This window comes from Mirounga leonina, unplaced genomic scaffold (genome assembly GCF_011800145.1).
Source record: "Mirounga leonina isolate KUSES-001 unplaced genomic scaffold, KU_Mleo_1.0 Mir_151, whole genome shotgun sequence".
NCBI classification, from domain to species: domain Eukaryota; kingdom Metazoa; phylum Chordata; class Mammalia; order Carnivora; family Phocidae; genus Mirounga; species Mirounga leonina.
Window position 1 is genome coordinate 27410560 of NW_023270377.1, and position 25002 is coordinate 27435561.

General features: G+C 41.8%; 1 protein-coding gene across 3 annotated transcripts in view; it reads left to right on the forward strand.

The window, feature by feature from the left end:
• Positions 1–25002, forward strand: part of PLEKHM3 (pleckstrin homology domain containing M3) — a 181169-nt gene that overhangs the window by 37776 nt on the left and 118391 nt on the right. For all 3 annotated transcript variants that reach the window (XM_035007268.1, XM_035007266.1, XM_035007267.1), the window contains exon 3: positions 444–1379. In XM_035007268.1, coding sequence (XP_034863159.1) covers positions 444–1379 — 936 coding nt within the window. The remainder of the gene's footprint in view (positions 1–443; positions 1380–25002) is intronic.

Here is a 25002-nt window from a genome sequence, read left to right on the forward strand (position 1 = left end):
TAGGTCATGTGACAGGAGGAATGTTCTCTCTCATGTATTTGGTACTCTGTAGAATGTTTCCTAGAAAACATGGAATCCTGGGGAAGTGCAGTTGTTTCATGGGCCCACGGGGGATGGTCCCAGTTATTCCAGTATTTCTGTTTTCTGCACAGACCTCTGCACGTCACACTGACATTGCAAACCACCCCACTCTGTACTTAATCTTACACTCATAATTCCACCTTTGTGAAGTTTTTTAGACCTGAAATTTCCCCCCGATTACATCTTGTCACTTGTACTATCTTGGAATTGTACTGCTTCTGCTGTGTTTGCTTTGAACCAGAAAGATGTCATTCCCTGATCTCTTTATAGTTTCTTGCACCTGCCTTTTCATCTCATTGAGTTCATTCATATTCATAAATTAACGCACATTGCTTCTTCTGTTTTGTTTTTTTTCTTTCTAGAACACAAGCAGGCATTCCCAAACCTTCTGAAGAAGGGGTACCTGGAGATTAGGAAGGACCATGACAGTTACTGGCAAAGCTGTTACGCAGAACTCTCCCCCTACAACTTCTACTTCTACAGCCTTGACAGCAGTGGCAATCAAGCCCTCTATGCCACCTACCAGCTTTCACACTTCCAGAGCATATCTGTTTTGGGCAACCTCGAGGCCAGGCTGGTGGATACCGTTCTGTATGACAACACTCAGCTGCAGTTAAAGGCAGAGTCACCATGGGAGGCTTTGGACTGGGGGCAGAAGCTTTGGGAAGTCGTGCACGCCGCCGTGCCTGGTTATGTGGGGCAGCAAGATGAGCTGGCCAACTCACCAGGGCTTGGTCATCACGTTGACTGTACACAGAATCACTGTTTACAGAAGAAATCCAGTGAGCTGCTCGCACCATCCCCTGTCTTGGATAGTCCCAGACAGTACCAAAACATCATCAAATCAGGGACGCTGTACAGGCTCACCATCCAGAACAACTGGAAGGCATTTACTTTTGTGCTTAGCAGGGCCTACCTTATGGCTTTCCAGCCTGGCAAGCTAGACGAGGATCCCCTGCTAAGCTACAATGTGGACGTGTGTCTGGCTGTCCAGGTGGACAACCTGGACGACTGTGACTCTTGCTTTCAAGTCATTTTCCCCCAAGATGTCCTCCGCCTCCGCGCTGAGACCCGGCAGAGGGCCGAGGAGTGGATGGAGGCTCTGAAAACAGCAGCCAATGTGGTGAGGAGTTCAGAGCAAAACCTGCAAGTCACCCTGAGGAGCAAACCCAAGGATCAGATGGGTGGGCACGAACTCAGGAAGAACAAACGTCAGTCTGTGACCACCAGCTTCCTCAGCATTCTCACAACTTTGTCTTTGGAGCGAGGACTCACTGCTCAGAGTTTCAAATGTGCAGGTATGAAGCAAATGTTTAGTCTAAAGCTTATTAAAGAACAGTCCTGAATCCCACTATTGGAATTCACTTTAAAAATCCCCTCAGTGGGCCAGTCACAGCTGCCTCTTGTTTAAAAAGCATCTCTCCTTCAAGGAGTTTGCTACATCAAAACATCTGTCTATCTTCATGCCATGCTGGTGAAGTAAGTAGAAGCAGATAAGATAGACCCCACTGAATCAAAATGACTTAGCCAAAGCATAATGAGCCTAGAATTTAGGTTTCTTGTGTCTGCTCTGATTCCATTTCCTCTGTCTTCTTAAATAAAGGTCACTGGGAACGTGGATGTCACAGATTGTCTCAAAGGAGATACTCAGGCCCAAAGCTGACTGCTGACACTCCTTAGGGAAGAAAAATGTCTGTAGTCAGTAACTGTCATTGATCATAACCTTGTCAAATCCTGTTAAGGTAGAATTTAGAAAGTCAGCCTTGACAGAAAATTTGGAGGTGGCTAACAGCAGGGTAGATGATGATTCGGCAGATGACCTCTGAGTCACAGTAGGCCTGTGCCTCATCCTGGGGAAGTCAGGGCTTCTAGACCTACCATGGAAGGGTGAAGCACAAAGTAGAGTTCAAGGCCAATCATCTGTTATTTCTTAAAACCCTTTTACTGCGTCTCTCCCCTACTTCCCATTCCTTTCACTTTCCCCCAACCAGTAAACTAGACAAAATAAAACCCTCACTAAACCAAATCTATGTATATACTATAAACCAAATCAAATTATTTCGCTTTCACTAAACCCCACAGTTTGGGACAAGAAATGTATCCTTAAGGTAAATTTACCATGAAAGTAATTTAATTGGAAACCTGATTTGGAAGATTTTAATTCAAGTGTATCAGATTTAAGTATGTTATTTAAAAAAGAACAGGAAGCTGACCACCGGCCAAGACCAAATTTTCAATTTTTGCTTGTTCCTGCCTTGAAAGCCAAACAGTGGTGGCACAATGAAAATTTCAATTTAGGTTATTTGGGATGATTGCCTTTTCTATTGAAAAATAATATACCTGAAGAGGGGATTAAGTGGATCATCCTTGCTTTCTCTGGAGGGCCTCAGTAACTACTGAAGCAGAAACTTGCAGGGTTGGGTAGGGGAGACCAGCAACACTGAGCTGGTAAGGAAGCCATACTAGGTGATATGCATGTATCTGCAGGCATGAATGACCTTGTGTTAAGTCAGCCAGCTACTTTTGCAAAATGGTTTTGAAATAAGGGGATACTAGCTTTACCACAGCTTTTGGAAATTATTGACATTTTAGTGTCTTATATTAGTACATATATTTTATTTCAAAGTTCAGTCATTCAACAATAATTTATTGATGCTGACTCTGTGAACATTCTGGAATTATGATACACTTCTGTGGCTTTGGATTGCTGATAGGGCCAACAGATCTGTTGTGTTACTAGAATCAAGGAGAATAGAATAGTTTTCAAGGTGGAGACTGGAATAGCTGAATTGGGAAACTTTCTAGTAAAGAGGAAGAAAAGTCTCAGGGATTATACAAGGATTGTCACATAGTTGACCCCTAATTCACCTTCCTCTCATAAGTTTGCTTCCTGATGGAGTGTGCACTGCCCACATTCTGGCCTGCATTAGCAGTGTTTCTAGCACTCGGAGGAAGGAGAAATGCAAGTAGAGGTAGCATTCAGCAGGTCCATCACATACTAGCAGTTGGAGAAATGAAAACAGGAAAAAGACAAAGAAGGGTGAGTAGAAGAGGTAGGGAGAAGGAAACTAAGTAGAAAGGAATAGGGGAAGGATTACAGAGTGGGCAGGGATAGAACTTTTTGGCAGCTGCTTTAGGTTCCATGTTGCAGGATATCTCCCTTTGCTGTCTAAATGTCTTCACTCAGTTTGGCCTGGTTAGAAAATAGGTTGGGGATGGGTGGTAATAGGGAATCCAGGAGGCAGGAGAAATGAAATCTAAAATTCATTTGCTCTGCTCAGCTTTTACCTTCATGCTCTGGTTTGGAGTTCTAATAAATCACAGGTAGCTTTCTAATCTGGGGTGGGGAGAATTCAGTCCTAATTTGTGTAGTATGGCGGATTCCCAAGTAGAAATTTTTTATTTCCTTTCAGTGCCCCTTCCATTGGAAAATACTACATTCAGTTGCTTTGTGCTACACATGGTTTACCGGGTCGCTTTTCATTTTCCTTCATTGCAGCATGGAATACTGGTTTCCTACCCCAGGCAGGAATACTTCACCTCCTGTAGGGGGCAGAGTCTCAAAAGAAAAAGGCTAAAACTTGTAAGCAAACCTCCGAATGTTTTTAAAATTACTTGGGAGGTTGTTCATTATATTAAAAATTATTATAGCAGATGGGACCTTAAAAATTGATCTCTCACAAACACAGTTAATCTAAACCAGCTGTTTATTCATTTAGTATTTGTGTCCCCTAACTATTCATCCTTGTAAAAACATCCATTTGGTGAAAAAGCTAGTTGCATAGTATGTTTACCTTCTAAAACATCAAAATTCTCACTAACTTGTTTTTAGTTGAATTTGGCATTATCTGTTATTTTAAAGAGACGCTCATTCAGAATATTTCATGGTTATAGTGGGTGTCTTTAGAATGTAAATTTTTACGTCCACGTAGTCCCTCCCCCTTTAAATATGTTTTTGAGGATTTATTTATTTATATATGTATTCTGTATTTTATGACAGAGCAGCTCTTTATTATGATGTCATTCAGTTGCTGTCCGGGCGATCTACAAATGTTGGCTTTTAAATCTACAAAATAGTGCAGTTGGCGTTCTTTCACTAAATTCTTTCTGTAGGTAAAGAATTTTCGATATCCTTTTTGGAAACTTGAAGAGCCCCGGCAGAGAAAATGGACCACAACCATCCCAAAATGCCTGAGGTTATGGTTTTGGAAATACATGCTTATATATAACTGTGTATTTCTTAACATGTGCTTGAACTTTTTATAGTTGTATTTGATGCTGTGTGGTTCGTTCCACGGCTTCCTTTCCAGCCCCAGGGCTGCCTCATGCTAGGAAGCCGCAGCCACAGTGGTCATCTTGTTGTTCTGGAACCTACCTTGGTCATTCTTGCCTCCGGGGCCTTTGCACTTGCATTCCTTCTTCCTGAAAACATGCCTTTGGAAATGAAGTTCTTTCCTTCTTCAGCCCACCATTTATTGTGTGCTGAGTTTCTGCCCATGTGCCAAAAACTCAGGTGCACCCAGAGAAGTCAGAGCTGCAAGAAAGCCGACATGGTCCCTGCCCTCATGGAACCTACAGTCTGCTCGGGGAGCCGGATATTAATCACATAATCATGTCATGAATGCCAGATGGCCACCGTGACAAAGCTAGGTGGTGGCAAAGAGAACTATATGAAATAGCAGCTCTTTAGTAATTTTTGACCGGCAAAAGGAGTTTGATAGGGTTGAGCTGAGCATGTGACCCTGAAGTCACAGAAGGTTCCTGAGCAGAGAGGAGCATATGATACAAGAGGTATTTCAGGACAGTTAATTTGGTGCTGCTTTAGTACAGCTTTTCAGGAACACCTCTGTAGAGGAAAATGAGGTACGATTCTCTAGCAGAGTTACTGGTTGGGATTTAAAATTTCGTTTGGCATCTGTGGTATTAAAATATTAATACTAAAACACATGATTATGCAGCTTATTAAAATATTTATGAAGCATGTACCTGTAAGTGGTTCTAAATTAGGTTGCTCACAAAATGCTGTATAATTTAGATCATAAGGCAGCCGCCCTCTTTTCTTCAGGAATTAGACATGTGTACATACCTATTTCCCTCCAGTAGATACAGGGTTTTCTTGGCACGAGTACATACAACTATTTTTCCTGTAATTTCCCGGCAATCAAGAAACCTACCAATTGAGTACTATAATCAAAGGGCCCAGGGCCTTGTTTTAGGTGCCATAAGATCTGCAAAGCTCACCGTTCAAAGCGTTCTTTCTGTTCCTGCTTTGTAATCTGGGAGTGATGTCGGATGGCCACTGTGGGACAGTGTTCCTGATTCTGGACTGAAGTTGAATAATGTTAACAGAAGAGACAGCAAGAAAAATAGTGAGCCGAGGGGAACCCCTCTACTATTTTCACACTGTCAGTTTTATGGTTTTACTCCTTTGGCTGCTGTTTAACCTCTCAGGACTGCTGTTGCTAATTACATCTCTGGCATTAAGAGCTTTTGCTTTCCTTCCCTCCCCCCCCTACCCCCCCAGTCCTTGGGAGGAGTAAGCCCAAGGGGTGGGGGGGGGAGTTTCGCTGTGAATTCTTCAGCCATTTAGTGCAAATTCCTGTAATTACCGGCATTGTGTCCTCCCTGAATGGCACATAATACAGCAGAAGCCATTCCTAATTGAGACCTTACAGGAGGTACAAATCCTCTCTTTGTTCAGCCTGACAAATTAGTGCCAGAAAGTGGCAGGGTCCGAGTGGGAATCAAAGGCAAGAAACACAAAGATGGAACTTAAGGCTACAGTAATAACCCTCTCTTGTCCTGAAGGGAAAAAAGGAATGACCAAGGAAAAATGAAGTTTTTTTTTTGTTATAAATTCCCTTGACATGACAGCACCTCGGGGCTGCTCTATTTATTTAGCAAAAGTGATTAAATAGTAGTACAACAGGGCTGCCCATTGTTTCCCTGGGTGCCCCCACCTCACAGACCCCTGCTGCCTCGGCTAATTGATTGACAATGAACCTCTGATAAAGAAGTATGTTGTTAGGACCTGAGGTGGGGCGGGGGGGGGGGGGGGGGGGTTTTTTTTTTTTTTTTTTTTTTGGGGGGGGGGGGGGGGGAGGGGGGGGGGGGGGGGGGGGGGCATTTTTTTCTTCTCTCTTTGTGTGTTTGAGTGTGTGTGTGTGTCTGTGTCTGTGTGCGTGCGTGATTTCATTTTTGTTTGAATTGCACTCTAGTTTTTCTTTGCCCCCACCCTTCCTCACCCCTTCTCCTTCTCTCTCCTTCTCTCTCCTTCTCTCCCCTTCTCTCCCCTTGCCTTTCTCCCCCCAGAGCTTTTCGGTGGCTGCTCCCAGCTGATAGAAACAGGTAGAGAGGAGTTAGAATTGTAGTGCAGACTTTTGACAAGTTTATCTTGGGAGCAAACTTCCTCCTCTCCCTGCTCCATTTAAGACAGGGCGCCTGGGGGGCTCAGATGGTTAAACGTCTGCCTTTGGCTCAGGTCAGGATCTCAGGGTGCTGGGACTGAGCTCCGCATCGGGCTCCCTGCTCAGCAGGGAGCCTGCTTCTCCCTCTCCTTCTACCACTCCTTCTGCTTGTACTCTCTTGCTCTCTCTGTCAAATAAATAAATAAAATCTTAAAAAAAAAAAAAAAAGAACAGTGGTATAAGAAGAGAGAAAAGGGAAAAGGGGCTGATTATTGGTACGTTAGGGTCTCAAAAGTTTTTTGTTGTTTCTCATTTGTGAGGATGGATGTCTGAAACTAGTCTTTGAGCTAAGATATTTCTCATAAATTGCTTACTCAACGTTTTAAAAAAATCTGTGCTCTAATAACATTTACATGTTGGGGTGAGGGTGGTTGTGGAGTAAGAAATAACAATTTGAATGATTTCGTCTCCCCTCAGTTCCTGAAAAGCCGGGATTGGTTATTCAAGGGGAGACTGGCTGCAGGTGGTGTAACTCAGTACCCCCAGGATGCTGAAAGTTGTGGGAAGATGACTAGCAGAAGATAATTAATAGCTGCTGGTTATATATGCTCAACTAGCTAAGCAGAAGCTAAATCCCTAATTTAACTCCGTTACAGCTGCAAAAACAAATCATTTCAAGCCCCTTGAAAGCAAAATATATTAAACAAACAGTATCGACCTTGTTAATACCACATGGCATTTCACGTGATAAATGAGGGCGTCTTTCTGGCAAAGGCCTATTTTATGACATCGTTTAGACATAAAGGATACCTTTACCCTGGTAATACAAGCATCCCTGATAGAAAGTGTGGAGTGGTTAATTATTCATTAAATAGTTGCCAGTCTGGAAGTAAGCAGTATTTCTAAGTTGGGCATAGTTACTTATTGGCCTCAAAGTAAATCATACAGAATAGCAATTCTTAAGAAAAAGAGAAATTGATTCATCTCCCCCTCTGGTGGAAGACAAACCATGAGAGACTATGGACTCTGAGAAACAAACTGAGGGTTCTAGAGGGGGTGGGGGGGGTGGGAGGATGGGTTAGCCCGGTGATGGGTATTAAAGAGGGCACGTATTAAATGGAGCACTGGAGCAAACAATGAATCATGGAACACTACATCAAAAACTAATGATGTAATGTATGGTGATTAACATAACATAATCAAATAAAATTTAAAAAAAAAGAAAAAGAGAAATTGAATTTGGGAGCTGACTATGCATATGAGTGTAGGTAAAGAAAGATATGTAGGTTTTTTTAAGTGCCAAAAAGGGAAGTTGTATGTTATGCTCTTGGGGGGCGGGGGAGACTTCTAGCATAGCCAAAATCTGTTTTGATTCTCATGTGAAAAATTAGGGGATCCTCTAGTAGCCAAAGTACAATATCTGCTAAGGAAAATAGAGACAGAAATAAAAACAATTGACTTTCCTTGATATCTCCAATTCCTATCTTTAGTACTATTTTCAAATTTGTCGTCCACTTGCTAGGAATGATAGTAAGGTGAAGATTTATTTGAGTTAAGGAATAGGCAGATAGTCAATTGGAGGAGAATAAGACAATAAAGAAAAACTTAGATATTCCCCTCAAAACATATAAACAGCTTGGATAGAAGAGAATATTTTAGTTTGTTGTTGCCTTCTTACCTTGTATTATCTGTCATTTTGTTTCTTAGTGTATTGGGTTGTTGTCTCCCAGAGGAGAAATCTCGTGTGTGTGTGTGTGTGTGTGTGTGTCTGTCTGTCTGTCTGTGTCTGTGTGTATCTGTGTGTGTGTCTCGTGTGTGTGTGTGTCTCTGTGTGTGTGTGTCTGTGTGTGTGTCTGTCTGTCTGTCTGTCTGTGTCTGTGTGTATCTGTGTGTGTGTGTGTCCGTCCTGCAGGCTAAGTTTTATTTCCCCAACCTTGAATATGACCATGGAGGGGTTGTTGATAGCAAAATCTTTACATGGAGTTTTGGTGGAGGGTTCTTTTCTACAAGCCTTTATTAAGCCCTTCATGTGTGCTACGCACATGTTCTGCCAGGCACCTTGGGATGTGCAATTAGGAGTAATATGCGGGCTGTGCTCTTCAAAGGTTTATAGAATCCCCTCCAAGAGGATATGGGGATTTGAAGGGGATGAGCAGGAGAATGGGACTGGGAGGTAAGGGGCTAGGCTGTCGTGGCCACTGGCTTGGAGACCAGTACATCCCCTCTCTGCTTATGCCAGAGAATCCCTGTTGTAGAGAATTTGATAGCTGAAGAGCTAAAGTAGTGTCTCTTCCCACTTCTCCATTTCAAACTTCATCCCGAGATTTCCTATAGAATTAAACTCGGGGAAATCTCCTTGGCTTTTACTACCCATCTATCAAAGATAAAACTTGAATTTCTGTTGGGTACTCATTGTGTAGTTGGTGCTATGGGAGATAAGAAGAGAAGCATAGATATAGCCTGGACCCCCTGGACTTTATAGTCTGATTGAGGATGCACAAAGGAAAATGAGGGATTACTAGACAGGTCAGGTCCACGCCATACGGCACTTAATGTTCAGAAAATTATCTGAGCTTTTTTTTTCTTTCCTCTTCTGGGGACAGCATCCATAGGTATTCAGAGTGGTCCAGAATTTGACATATATAATACAGCCTCTAACACAATGAGGCTGGCCCAAACCCCTGGTGATAGAGTCATTTAGCTTTATACCAAGAAGGTTGGGAAAGCACCAAATTCTGCATGTGGTGTGTGCCCAGGGTGACTTTGAGAAGTTTGTGCTGTACAGTTCTTACGAGGTTTTCTAAAATGAAAAAACACGTCAGCAGGGCCTACGGTGGTTCCATGTGTGCTAAGTGTGTTCATGACAGGATCAAGCATGCTTTCCTTATTGCGGAGCAGAAAATTGTGAAATTGTTGAAGGCACAAGGACAGAGTTAGAAAGCTGAATTTAGAAAGGAAGCTTTTTTGAGTAATAAAAGAATCAAAAGGCTTGTTCTGTTAAAAAAAAATTAAAAGAAAAAAAGAAAAGTATTTGGCAAGGTCCTGAAGACAGAGAAGCATGGGTTTTCAGAGATTATAGTTCTGTCATTTTGTGAATGATTGGCAGCTTTGCACAAGGATTATTGACTAATGGATCCCTATCAGCCTAGAGGGTTGTTGGTAAAGGTACATGAGAATAATAAGAATGAGCATCATTGAGTACTTAAGATCAAGGACTCTGGAATCAGACTGGGTTTCCAGATTGCTACTCACCATGTGACCCTGCGTACTTACTTAACATTTCTGCATCTCCATTTTTTAACCTCTGATGTGAGAAAATAATCACATCCACCTCATAAGTTTGTAGTGAGAATAAAATGAGGTAAAAGGGCTTGGGACAGTGCCTGGCACATAGTAAGTGCATATTAAGGATTAGCTCCTTTGGGGCACCTGGGTGGCTCAGTGGGTTAAGCAACTTGCCTTCAGCTCAGGTCATGATCCTGGAGTCCCAGGATGGAGTCCTGCATCGGGCTCCCTGCTCAGTGGGGAGCCTGCTTCTCCCTCTGACCCTCCCCCCTCTTGTGCTCGCTCTCTCTCTCAAATAAATGAATAAAATCTTTTTTAAAAAAAAGGATTAGCTCCTTTTATTATTTGTCTACATAAGATGATAATTACCTGGATAAAGATAACATAGGCATACTTAATCAAATTTGCAACTCGCACAAAACTGGGTTAGGCAACTAATATGTTAAATGACAGAATCCAGATTCTGAAACATAAGCTAGAGGAATGGACCAAACGAGATGTGACTTTAGTAGGGATAAATAGATAGTCCCATGCTTATATTTGGAAAATTAACTGCAAAAATGGAAGGCACAGGATACTTGATCTAGCAGCTCATGTGGGTGTACAAATGAAGCAGTGGGAAACCAGAATCTATGCTGCTGTGTTTACTTCAAAAGCATTCATGAAACAAGTCCAGAAAGAAGAGATTATATCCTCATTGTGTTCTGCCCTGGCCAGATCACATCTGGAAATTCCATTTACAGCAGTTGCTCTTGAAGAACAAACAACTACATTTATTGACATGTGATAGGATAGTGAACCGTGCCGTGCACGTGTCACCTAGAATAGGAAGGACACAGGTGTTGTCCCCGTATTTTTGAAGGCTGCCACTAAGAAGAGAAAATAGACTTCTCTGGGTAACTCCACCAGACCAAGGGAACAGATATTTCCAGATTGGAATGGGTGTCCTTTATTTAGGATTTGATGGCCGTAGGTGAAAATCAGTAGAGTGTCCAGAGCCCTGGCCAATGAGACTCGAAGAACTGGAATCGTGACCTCAAGGCAAGACACTTAACTTGTCAGAGATACAGTTTTCTCATCTGCAAGATGAAGAGATTCATTAACTCTGCCCTTCTGCTTGTGGAAGCCCTACTATGTTCTAAGCACTATGCTTGATACATAGTGAACAGAATAATCCCATTATTTGCCCTCACAGAAATTGAAAATTGGAGGCCAGACAAATGAGTAATTATAGCACACAGTTGAACTCAAAGGTCTTTGAATTTCCTTCCAACACTTCGATCTGTCTGGGATATTTTAGAGGGAATGGCCTTGCTCTATATGGTCCCTTTTATCTCTCATTCTGTGGTTCTTTGAATGTCTATAGAAGATTAGAGAAAATTAGATTAATGTGGTCCCTTCATTTAAACCTCATTTAATAAGCAATACCTTTTTCCTTTGAGGAAGGTATTTTAAACCAGTAGAAATATCACTTGACTAAGAAGACAGGAGATGGGTACCTTTTTCCTGATTCTGATGTTTATCATTGGATAAATTTGCTTTTTACCCTTTTTTGCAGTCTAAATGTTTCAGTCCAGGAAATGATTTTAAATAAAAATAAATGTACATTAAGAATCTGAATACACACTGAAGTGGTAAAATGACTACGGAAGAAGATTTGGGTTTTGAACTATTTCACATTCTAAAATTCAGAGAGATTTGATAACTTTATATAAGTAGGCTGTTTGATTTTATAGGTTATAAATTTGCTTTTTGATTTATTCCTGGTATCTCATCATAGAAGTCACATGTTGGTCTTTGATATGTTTCAGAAGAATAAAATCATTTTGAATTTCAGAAGATATGGATCTTTTGATAGACCTTCCTGAACTTCATAGGCCATAGCTGTGCTATCTTTTTTTTTAAAAAAAGCTGTTCATTTCTCCCAGTCTTTGTTGCTATACTTTGGTCTGGAAAGTTCTTGTCCCTTTTTGTAGCTTCCTTTATGGTTAACATTGTTCTCATCATGTGTTCATTTCCAGCTAAACTTCTAAAGTAAGTGTTAATGTACTATTGGACTCTGCATTGAGTTAATAGTTTCTATTTACTGACCTTGCATTAGGACAGAAATTGGTCTAAGTATGGTTTTAGGATAGGCTGGGGATATCCTACCTAGGGTAGGTCAGTATTCTTAATTTCTAGCTAAGTTGCTGGAAAAACTAAGCTTTTCTTGGACTCCTCTAAACGTAAGAGCTACTTGAGAGGTTTTCTAAAATTCATTATACTGCCTAAAAGCAGAAACATACATAAGTGAAATGAGTAAATGCATCCCTAGATAAGGAAATTTAGTAATAGAGTAATATCAACTTATTTCTTGCAATATTATTTTCATCTAATCATTCATTCATTCAACAAACATGGGCCACATACAGTTCCAGAAATTGAGGTGTGGGGGTAAATGAAAAGTTAATTTTAGCGGTAGAAAATATGACTATATGCAGGTTATGTTTTGTTTTTTAATTGAAGTATAGTTGACATACAATGTTATATATATTAGTTTCAGATGTACAACATATTGCTTATGCAGGTCCTTATATCTTGAAATATGTTAGCACAGAAAATGTTTTAATTAAATCACATTAATAAGAAACGAAGAGCATAAAACTCCTTTCCATGCTTCAGATGCAAAATGGACCAGGCCTGCAAAGCAGTGAGCCTCGAGATCAGGGATGACAGGCAGCGTTCTGGGTACAGTTTTGTATAATGCTTTGTTGAAGACTTTTGGTAGTGAAAAAGCCTTTATACTCTTAAAGGCTTCTTTACAAGCCTTCCTTGACTATCCTACCCCTACCCTACTCTAATCCTCCAGGTAGAATTGAACATTCTTCCTGCATGACCCCACCCCCCTTCCAGTCTCCTGGGCTCCTGTCATGGTCCTATGATGTGTGTCTGACTTTTTTGAAGGCAGGACCCCAGCACTTCTCAGAGTGATCAGAGCACCATTTTAATCAGAATCAGGAGAGTGGTGAGAGGAGACATGGCTGGACACTTCCCTAGACCTGTTGAAGTCAGGATCTCTGGGATTGGGTCTGGAGATTTTAACAGACTTTCCAGTTGATTTGCATGCATACAAAGTTTGAGAAACCACTGCTCTAACACATAGAATGTTCTTAGCGAATGAATCAAGCCAGACTTCAGTTTTCTCTAGGTTATGTAAGCACATTTCTTTTAACTGTTTCTTCTCCATATGTCCAACATTTTAACCACTGAGGTATCAATCTGCTGATAATCTCTAGGTTTCCATGTCTTTCTTACATTCTGGAAACTACCATGGTGTTCTAATAGGGTTCTACCTGGTGGTGAATACGAATGAAGAAAGAGATTAGTTCAAGTCTTTTACTCACATTCTGGCCTCCTTTTTAGTACATCCTAATGTTATGCCTAGTTTCTATTTTATACTTGATGAGCCTATTTAGTATTTGGATTTTGAGATAGCCTTTACCTCCCTCATTTCTTTGCTACCAGCAGAGTCGTCTTTCACCTAGACAACCACAGCGACCTCCCAACCAGTCTTCTTGCTTCCATTCTAACCTTTCCCAACCTTGTCTTGACCATAGTGAATGTGATCTTATTAAAATGCAGATTGACCCTGGTAGACCTCTCTAAAGTCCTTCAGTGGCTTTGCACATCTTTTGGCATGAAGACCAGGATCCCTAAAATGACCCCGCATGATTTGACTCCTGCCCACCACCTCACCTTCAACTCTTTTTTTTTTTTTTTTTAAGATTTTATTTATTTATTTGACAGAGAGAGACACAGCAAGAGAGGGAACACAAGCAGGGGGAGTGGGAGAGGGAGAAGCAGGGAGCCCAATGCAGGGCTCGATCCCAGGACCCTGGGATCATGACCTGAGCTGAAGGCAGACGCTTAATGATGAGCCACCCAGGCACCCCACCTTTAACTCTTCTTGTCGCTTCCTCCCACACACCAAGTGCCGGCCACGATGACTTCACTTCTGTTCCTCAAACACACCATTTCCTTCCCCCTCAGAGCCTTCGCACGTGCACTGCCTCTCCCTAGTATGTTGCCACCATCTCCCCTACCCCCAGCTCTTTCTTCAGGTCACTACTTCAACATCACTTTCTCAAGAACACCTTCTCCAACCAACCCCCCAGACTGACTTAGGACCCATTTAGTGCTTTCCTCTGTAATGCTGGTTTAGTACCTCTTACTCTAGCACTTGTCATAATTGACATTATAGTGTCATTTGGGTAATTGTTTATTTAATACGTGTCTCCTCCACTTGACTGCAAATGCTCTGTTGGCATGTGTTGTCTTGTTCATTGCTGTCTCCTAGCTCTGCATCTGGTGCACGGTAGTGTGCACTAAATAGTTCTAATCATCCTCTGTGTGAGACCTCCCTCCCACTCCCACTATCTTTTCTAGAAATCCTAGGTTGGAGTCATCTGTAGATATAATTAACATGTTCTCTACTTAGTCATCTAGGTTGTTTAATAATATTAAGAAATGATGGACCCAAAACTTACCCTTTTGGAAAGCCAGTTATGATCTTGAAGGTTTCCAGGAACTTAAAAAAAATTTTTGACTATGCGGGGTGCCTGGCTGGCTCAGTCAGAAGAACGTGTGACTGTTGACCTTGGGGTCATGAGTTCGAGCCCCACATTGGGTGTAGAGATTACTTAAATAAATAAAACTTGAAAAAAAATTTTTTTAACTATGTAACCTTTTAGAGCCTTTATTATACTAATAAGAGGTATAAATATGCAACATTTCCAAACTTAGTCGACCTTCTCTTTGCAGGACTAGGATTCCTCAAACACATGGTGCAAACCCCTACTCCAGGCACTGTACCATCAGAGTTTCCTCTCACGTGCACATGTTGTTTCAACTCCAACTGGTGTACTGCAGTTCAGTTTTGGCACTAACTACCCACAGTTAGCACGAACCCCATGAGTTAAAGGCTTGATCCCTCGCAAGACTGCTCCAACTGCAGGTGCCAGCCACAAGTTCAGGGCGTCCCCAGGCCACCCGCACTCTGACTGACTAGCTACAAATTTGGGGGTTCCCACAACCCTCTCAGGTTAATAATTTGCTGGAACAACTCACTACTCCAGAAAGCGCTATGCTCCTAATTACTGTTTTATTAGAAAGGATACAAATCAGGAACAGCCAAATGAAGAGACTCAGAAGGCAAGGTCTGGGAGGATTCCAAATGCAGAGCTTCTGTGTTCTTTGCCTATGGAATCAGGGCATGTCACCCTCCCAGCACATCAATGTATTCATCAACCAGGAAGTTCCACAGAGTTTCAGTGTCCCGAGTTTTTATTAGGGTTTCATTATATAGGCACGCTTGATTGAATTATTGACCTTGTGATTGAACTCAGTCTGCAGCCTCCATCTCCCCTCCTTTTATTTTAAGATTTTATTTATTTTCTTGACAGAGAGAGCACAAGCAGGGGGAGTGGCGGGCAGAGGGAGAAGCAGACTCCCCGCTGAGCAAGGAGCCCAAAGCAGGACTCGATCCTAGGACCCTGGGATCATGACCTGAGCCGAAGGCAGATGCTCACCTGACTGAGCCACCCAGGCGTCCCTGCCCCCATTCCTTCCCCAGAGGTTAGGCTGGCTCAAAGTCTAAACCCTCTAATCAAGTGGTTGGTCCTTTCTAGTGACCACCCTCTATCCGAAGCTATTTGGTGGCCCACCATGAGTCACCTCATTAGCATAAAGTCAGTTGTGATCCAAGGAGCTCAAGAATAATAAAGACCCTTGTATCCACTCAGGAAATTCCAAGGGTTTTAGAAACTCCCTGCCAGGAATGAGGGAGAAAGATGAGACAATTCTTTATTATACACCAGTGCGAACAGCAAAAACAGGATCTGGATGAAAGGAGGAGAAGTGATATATGTGGCTGCCCCTCAGAGAAGGAGGAGGCCTTGGCCTGTTTACCTTGTTCTCTCATTTCCAGTCTGCTGCTAGTGGGCGCCTTCCAGCACTGATGCACTTACTCGGGAGGGGAGATTTCTAGTGATATCTTCCCGGGTCTTCCTGGGACCAAGCAGCTTCAGAAGCAGCGAGGAAACTGGCTGGCTCTGGTCTGTCCAGCCCGGCTAGAGCCCTCAGAGGGCTGCAGCTCAGGGTGGTGGGATGAGTGCACATCCAGTGACTTTGTGATCCCACTCTCTAACCCAGATATACTCTCAAATCCTGGCTTAAAATAGAGAGTTTCTTTTTAAATAGATACTATAAAGGTGACCAGCAAAATTAATTTCATTTATTAGCTTTAGCTAATGTAGTATGTGTTACATACCACTTTTGAAGGGAACTAGGAATCCAAAACCAAGACATGCAGGCTTGTGTGAATTTCCAAAAGATTGAAAATCACATTCTTTTTTTCTTTCCCCCAGCTTTTTTGAGATATAATTGACAAATAACATGTATAAGTTTATGGTCTACATTGTGATGATTTGATATATATTTTAAAATGGTTGCCACAATTAAGGTTAGTAAAGATATCCGTCACCTCACATAATTAAAATTTTTGTTGTTGTGAGAACATTTAAGATTTACTCTCTTATCAACTGTCAAGAATACAATACAGTATTTTTTTTAAAGATTTGTTTATTTATTTATTTATCAGAGAGAGAGAGAGAGCACAAGCAGGAGGAACGGCAGGCAGAGGGAGAAGTAGGCTCCCCGCCGAGCAAGGAGCCTGATGTGGGACTCGATCCCAGGACCCTGGCATCATGACCTGAGCTGAAGGCAGATGCTTAACCAACTGAGCCACCCAGGCATCCCTACAGTATAGTATTCTTTAACTATAGTCACCATGCTGTACATTAGATCCCCAGGACTTATTCATCTCCCCTCCCCCTGCTTTTTTGAGATATAATTGGCATATTACATGTAAATTTAAGTTGTACAACCTGGCAATTTGATATACATATATATTGCAAAAAGTGATTACCACAATAAGGTTAGTTAACACATTTGTCACCTCACATAGTTACCTTTTGTGGATGTGTGTGGTGAGACTTTTTAAGGTCTACTCTCTTAGAAACTTTCAGGTATACAATAGAATATTGTTGAGTATAGTCACTGTGCTGAAAATCACATTCTGACCAGGTATGTATCAATATACCAAGGATTGTATCTTGCTAAGTGAAGTAAGTAAATCATGTGGGGCTGAATCAAAAGCCTTATTGAAAATCATTTCCCTGTCTAATCACCAAGCCTGTACCTCTGACACAAAGGATAGACTTAGTTTGAATGGCTTGGTTTCTTTCTCCATCCTATCAATAAAGATATTCTTCTTAACCCCCAGGCTTTTAGAGACCAGACAAAATAATAGATACCCATGATTTGGTGGCTGGGAAGCATCTAGACTCAGTGGGATAAGTAATACATTAGGAGCAGAAGAGCTTGGTCTTCTGTTTATAGCCCTGTCACTGATTTATTATACAGCCTCGGGCCAACCTTTTTAGTCTTGCGGGTCAGCATCTTCGACAGTCTAACTTGAGGGAAGATTAAACTGCCTTGACTTTGTGCAATTCAAATGTTACAAAATATCACCTGAACCAAAAGTGCCAAATTTTAATTCAGTAATATTGTACATCACTGCATTTTTTTTTCCCCAGAAAACATGGGAGAGGTTCTTGGATGAGTGGAAGTCTTATTGTGGCCTAATATTGGATGGGAAACCTTTAGGAAAAATGATGTTTCTCATCCATTGTTAAGATGAAGAATTTTAACTGAATGAAAGGTGCCCGGGGATGCAGAGGATTTCCTTGCAAGCCTCTGAGCCCAGCTTTCCTGTATGATCCCGTCACCCAGTGCCATGTGTTGCCTGATTGCCTTCCTTTTTCCTTCCTACTCCCATTGGTAGATGCTATGTCTGAGCCATCATCCTGATAGGGGCTTTACAGGGTTAATGTATCCTACCTCTTCATTTTGCTCCCAGGGGTCAGGAAGATGGAGATCAAAATATTGCATGTATTGCATATCAATCACACTTATTATTATATAATGGACCCTTAAATTAGAGAGACTTATTCACATGGTCACAGCTGGAATCCCAAAGGCCATGTCTTCTTGCCAGGGCAGACAGAAAATCTGCTTCCTTTTTTTTTTTAAGATTTTATTTACTTATTTGACCGAGAGAGAGAGATAGTGAGAGCAGGAACACAAGCAGGGGGAGTGGGAGAGGGAGAAGCAGGCTTCCCGCCGAGTGGGGAGCCCGATGTAGGGCTCAATCCCTGGGATCATGACTCGAGCCGAAGGCAGACGCCCAACGACTGAGCCACCCAGGCGCCCTGAAAAACTGCTTCCTGAAGGCTGGACTGAACATGCCAGGGTTCTTCTAAATTTGCCAGTCCGATACCTCACATCTCCATCTGTGAGGAGGCCAGATAAGCAAAGGGGAGAGACGCTGGGAATACTAGTCTAGGGAATTCCTTTCAAAGGGCAACTTGAGGACTGGGGAATAGGAGTTTTCCTGCTTGTAGATGTCCTTTTGTGTCTTGCCTTCTAGCTCCAAATATCCTGATACAAGCAGCCTATCTTCAAATACTAAACATATAATTAAAAGGTTAGTTTTGGAGGTGGTCACAAATCTGTCCTTTTAGAGAGACAGAAAAGCTTGGTAAGAAGACCAAAAAAGGCATAGGGAAAAGGGTCAAGGAAGAGAGTACACCAAGGCAGTCACTGAATCTTCTAGAACATAAAGAATTTGGTTTGGGGTGAAAATGAAAAAATTCAAGCATGGGTTTAAGGGAAGCTGATGAAAGTGATCTCTTTCACTTTGAGACTGTTCCTAGTACTACTTGGATCCACTCTCATGACTTTAATTTTATCAAATTGTTGTCATTACTAAAATAGCTCAGGTAGAAATTACTCTAAGAGATGCTGTCAGGGTTTTTTTGGAGGTTTTAGCAAAGAAGAGGAAAGGTTGTGTTGTAAAGATACTGTAAAGTTCAAAGGGATGAGACTCATGAAAAATATAAGGAAAGAGGAGCAGGCATTCAGAGTGGGGAGTGACGTGAAAGAGAAGTCTGAGGAGCCCCTGGTGGGACAGTGTTTGTCACAGAAGCGACCGGCTGGATGAGGCTGATGTACACAGAGACTTCTGTATACAAGCTGGAAGGAAACCTCAGTTCCAGAAAAAGACTAAAGAAAGACAACTTGCTTCTCAGGGAAACCATAAAGATAATCTGAACTTCTAAGCCAGTAAGAGGTTTTTGACCTTTCAAAGCCACCAAAATAAAGGTGGAACCACTGTGCTGTGAAGAAACAAGGCCTACCAACTATGTCTTCTCTTCCTCACTCAGGTTTTCCTCACTTCTTTATAAAGTGCTGTCTCACAAAAAGAGAGTTAGTGGTCGTTTAATATAATGTTAAAGATCAGGGAGAATCACTGCAGAAAGAACATCATTGTGGTACACAGCAGACTCTGAGGAAAAAAAGGTTCAGTACAGGGCTGGGGACTAGGGTAGGGGGAGTGAGGCAGTTGCTTTGGGCATACAACTTAAGAGGACGCCCCCCCCAACCACTCAGTAATTGAGATAAATAATATTTTTAATGTAATATTATTTAAAAGCCAAAAAATCCATGATGAACAAAATATAAAATTTTAGAGAGAGGATCAGTTATGACTGAATTTTCCTTTTGTCTCAGGCTTCTCTCATATGGCGTGGCACTGGTTCAGAGGAACATTCCAGTAAGACCATTGATTTTTTTTTTAAGATTTTGTTTATTTATTTGCGAGAAAGAGCATGAGCAGGGGGGAAGGGCAGAGGGAGAGGGAGAAGCAGACTCCCCGCTGAGCAAGGAGCCCGATGCGGGACTTTATCTCAGGACCCTGGGATCATGATCTGAGCCAAAGGCAGTTGCTTAACCGACTGAGCCACCTAGGCGCCCAAGACCTTTGATTTAGTAAGACCGCTTCCTCCAAAGCTTTCAGTGTGTAAGTTCCAAGTAGCCCAGCCCAGCATCTGCCTTGTTACAAGGATGGTGAGGCTGACCTGCCTTCCCTTTCTGGGGCTGCAGGGGTACAATATGGGGAATCCTGCTTCTCCCGTGCTTAAGAGACAACTGACAGCAGGAGGTAGACTGTGACAGAGGGACAATATTCCCACCACCGGCCGCTTTCATGTTTAAAATCATCAGGTTAGCTCAGCCCTTTCTCTTTCTGCAGTTTTCCAAGTAAGAGTTATTGGTCACAAGTGTTTCACCAGAAGGATAACTTCATGAAGAAAAGAGCCGACGTTACTGGCCAGTATAGGAGATGGTGGTACAGTGTGGGTAAGACCTCTCTTTGATGGTGCCTCTCTAAACTAACATAGTGGCACGAATCATTTCTTTTAGCTAAGAAAGTAGAGCTGGTGGGAGGGCTTTCCTCCTTCCCATGATAGACCATGTATCTGTCACTTGCAGAGAAAAGTGATTAAGTAGCATCCCTACTCAGACTTCTTATTTTGCCCTCTTTGTGCTGTCACAGGGTTTCTCAACAGTGGCAAGCCTGACATTTCGGGCCAGATAATTCTTTGTTGTGGGCGCTGTCCTGTGCAGTGAGGGATGTTTAACAACATCCCTGGCCTCTATCCACTAGATGACAGTAGCTACGCCCCTCAGCCTTTCATAACAACCAAGAATGTCTCCAGATACTGTAAACGCCCCTGTTTGTCTCCCCTGATTGAGAACCACGGTGCTGTCAAGAAATAAGGCCTACCCGCTCTGTCATCTCTTCCTCACTTGGCTTCTACTCACTTCTTTATACACTTCTTTATAAAGAAATAAATGTCTTCTACGGAAATGCATGTTGATTATTTCGTACCAGCTAATGGTTTGTAATGAGACCTTAGCATCTTAATGGGTAGCTCTAGGTAAAAATATTAGGTTATAGAAAGAGAACCCTCAACCAGCCATTATTCAGTATCAAATACATCAGATGCAGTCAGTCATATAACAAGATCAAATTCAAATTGATTTGTACAGTAAAGGGGAATTAGTCAGCTGAGCTATAGGAATCAGAAGATCTGGTAGCTCAAAATTTTTGAACTCTGTCTTTTGGTCTTAATGCCCCCAAACAAACAGCATTTTCTCCCTGAAACCACCTGCCCCTTCTGACTGATGGATTTCTCATACAACATCATGGGCATCTTTGACAGTCCCAATCCTTTCCACATTAATCCGTTACCAAAATGTTTGCAGTTCATCTCCACAGTATCCCTTTCTCTTTCCCCTTCCGCTCTCAACCTCACTGCCTACTTAAGCCCAGACTGGTGCAATAACTTATCGACTGGTCCTCTCCCCTTCCATTTTTTTTTTTTTTTTCCTTGCCAATTAATCTTTCCAAAGCTCAGATTCCTGTTCTGCTTCAAACAACTCTAGCTCATTCTGTATCTTATTGGTTAGTAAGGATTCTTCCCGCTAAGCATTCAGGATTCTTACGTTCTAGCTTCAGTTTATGGTTCCAAATTCTTTTTTCCTAACACCTCTCTCATTACAGGAAGCTTCAGATATCTAGAATAATCAACGTTTTCCAAACATGCCCCTATTTTTCTGAGCTGTCGTCTTCCAAAATCTCTTTTCTTTTTCAAGGCCCAGTTCAAATGACCCATGCCTACACAGCCTTCCCCAGTGTCCACAATTAGAGTGGATTGCTTCCTCCTTGGCTTATCTCTTACTGTCTTCTGCTTTCCACCTTCCAGATTTATACTCTTGTCCCCCCAAACCCTTCATATTCAGTGTGATGCTAATGCTGTGAGGTCCTAGGCTAATTCATTGACAAAATAACTTATGCTCTTTTGTATAATTGATTTATATTTCCTGCGCTTATCATATTGCCATACACAGAGAGACCATTTTTTAAATACTTTCCACAAGGAGACAGCTACATGGAAATTCACCCATATATATATATTAGTGTTTCTCATCAAGTGCCATATCAGCTACTTCTATTAAGCTCTGTCTTCTTTCTAACTGTACAACCATGGACAGAATTACTTTACCACCCTCTGCCTCAGTTTCTTCATCTGTAAAATGGGGATAATACCTACCTTATAGAATTGATGAGTATTAAATAAATGTGTGTGTATGTAAAGTACTTATAACTGTGCCAAGCATATAGTAGGCACTATGTAAGTATTTGTTTATCCATTTACCTATCTATTTATTACTACCATTTAAAATTGCATACTGTTTTCTTGAGAGTCTTTGGGTAAAGAGCAGACAGGCACAGAAGTTAATGAGAAAATTTAGTCATAGACTATTAAGAAGAAAACAAGTATAAAAAAAAAATACCGAGTTTAGACTGATTTAAATATACTAGATGGTGAAATAGCATTTCATTGTTAACCTTCTCTGACCTTACATTACCATAATACTGGTACTAAAGCACCTTATCATCAACATCTTCCAAACCATGTCTTTGGAAGTGAGAATCTGTGTCACGGATACTTTTAACTCACTGTAGCTATTTAGTAGACAGAAAAGCAGTCAGAATCTCTAGAACAGTGCACATATTTACTTACTTGCCTGGGCAAAAATCAAGATTTATTGCCTTTCAAGATAAATTTTGACTAAATATTGACTTTAGTCTCTCAATCATTGTTTACCTGAAAGACCAATGAATCTTGACGCTTCTCAACTTGAGTTGGAATCTATTTGGTATTTATTAATGTATTTCATATGATTTATAATCTTAATAACAACATTCTATGAAGATTAAACAAACATTATAGCATTTATCCAGCATAGACAGGCTTTATATTTTCTTTTTCTTTTTTTTTTTTTCCTGTAAAAACATTATTGTTTCTGTTTGGTCCACAGCTGGGGAGAGGGCTTCAGGGTATTAAAAAACTGCTTAGTGGCTGCAGGGAGCAGATGCCCTGACACCTGGGGAATACAGAGGAACCCCTCAAAGTCCACTGGGCTCCAGAGGCTCCTAGTCCTGCTTTAGGGTGAGCCTTCACAGGAGATACTAGTCCAACCCAGCCTGCGGAAGTTAGTCAGGTGGTCGCCATCTTCTTGATGAGTTTCACCTCCTCATCTAGGAAATGGCTCTCCAGGAAGTCACAGAGATGGAGGTCTGTGCGGGCAGAACCCGGGGCATGCCAATCCTAAAGGGCCTGGTTCAGTTCTTCTTCAGGGCCATGGCAGCGTCCATGCATACAAGGCTTTCCTTCACCATCTTGGGAGGGCATTTGCATATTCTGGAAGAGGATGCAGCCTCTGCCCTGGTTTTGCATCTTCAAGAGACACTGGGCACCCTCATGCTTCCCCTGGGTCACCTGGCAGAAGAGCTGGCCCATGCCTTCCAGAGCCACATCGTTGTGGCAAAAAATAGAAGCCCAGAGAGAGGTAGGTGTAGAAAGCCTGCAGATGTAGGTTAACCCAGCGGTTGACAGCAGCCTCCACTTTGGTGGAATAATTCTGTGGAATCTAGGAGCTCAAGGTTGGTGGACAGTAAGGAACTAACCACAAAAACCAGTGTTGGCTGGTCCCAGAGGCAGAGGATGGCCAAGAAAAGATGGTCTTAGAGGTTGCAACCGGGAAGGAGGTTGGGGGTTGGTTGGAGGTTGGAAGAAGGTCCCCAGGTCCGTTTCATGCAAACACTGTTGAAGCAAGAGACAGATGCATGGGCTTGCCGGGTGCTATCTGTATTTTCAATCAGCAGTCAATGGTTATAGACCGTAAGCTAGGAAAGCGGAGTTCTGTATGACCTTTTTCCCGCTGATTCTTATAAAATAGCAAGTCATTGAAACCCCCCTCCCCCATTTCTGTTTTCCTTCATTTTGGAAAATCTGGTCTGTAGAGCTTCGGATAAAAGTCCAGGCCTTCAAGCCCCATTTTACAAAGTGCTTAGCACAGGTCATTGTCCCACACCAGGGCACTGGACCGAAGGGGTGAGGGGGGGCAAGGGCAGTCCTTTTGCCCTTCCTATAGGCACCTCTCCCTCCACCGTGCCAGTTTTGTTTTTCTCTTTTAACGGAGAAAATGAAAATGTATCCTCTCACTCTTACCTCTGTTCCTCCCTTTTTTATTAAGACCCCTTCTCTTCTTTCTTTTTATTTACTTTTTTTTCCCTTAGAGCATTTCTACCTTCCAAATACAAAATACTGAATTTACTTTACCAAATTAGGTAAAGGAGGTAGTGTGGCTGACCACACTTAGGAAGCATTGGGTGAGTTCTTTCCTTAGGGAGATTCATCTGGATCTAGCCACAGTTCGCGTCCTTTTTCTCTTACGCCCGTGAATTTTCCAGCTGCTGGTCAGGGGAAGCAGGGCTGATTCGGTAGCCATGAGGTAGTGAGAAGGTGATTGGCTTCTCCTCAAGATCTCAGCTTCAGTAACACCACATTGCAGCCAATTGAGCTAACTAGGTGCACTTATAAGAAGAAAGATTGTGCCTTTGTGGAGAATTATGCCAAAATTTCTGCTTCAACCCCCGGCAACAGATTCTTTTGGTCCTCTTTAGTGAAAGGCCATTTGGGAAATGGACCGTACATGCAGCAAATAGGATTTCAGTTAAATGGTAACATTTGTTTCCAAAAGAGTACCAGAGGGGAAGCTAAGCTCTTCAGAGCATGTGTTCATTAAAGATTTGAAGTGGGGTGGGAAGCAATAAAAAAAAAAAAGGCCAGTGAGTTCTCTTGTGAGATAGTTTTTTGTTCCTATGAATTGAACACCCTCTGAAAAGTTTCAAAAAGAGACTGGGAAGAATGTATTTGCTTTGATCCAATATGTGGAGGGTTCCCTACTACAAATACCCCTTAATTTGGAAGCATTATTCAAAAGTCTGTTTGAAAGTACATAAAAATATAATATGTAAATAAGCTCTAATTAGTTATTTCAATTAATTATTTTTTGTCTCTGCTTTGCAGATCTATTTTTCTCCCCATAATGTCTCTTGTCAGAGTCCAGCTTTGGCACCCTTCAAAAAATGTGTCTTTCTAATAGTCGTTAATAAGAAAACACATTTTTTGCTCTGTTGAAAACATCACAATGATAAAGTGAAATCCAGATCATATATCTTTAGGGGGAATTGTTTCAGACATTTTTAGTCTATAATTTGCTAGTATGATACTAAAGAAGGAAATCTTACAGTTAATTGAAAAATATACGTGTTTCCTTCTTCAAGTAAATGGTAAGTGGTGTTTTTTCGAAAATGAATCTGTATTAGGCCACTAGCCTCTAATCTTTCTTGACCATCCTTTGTTCTTTCAGTAACATA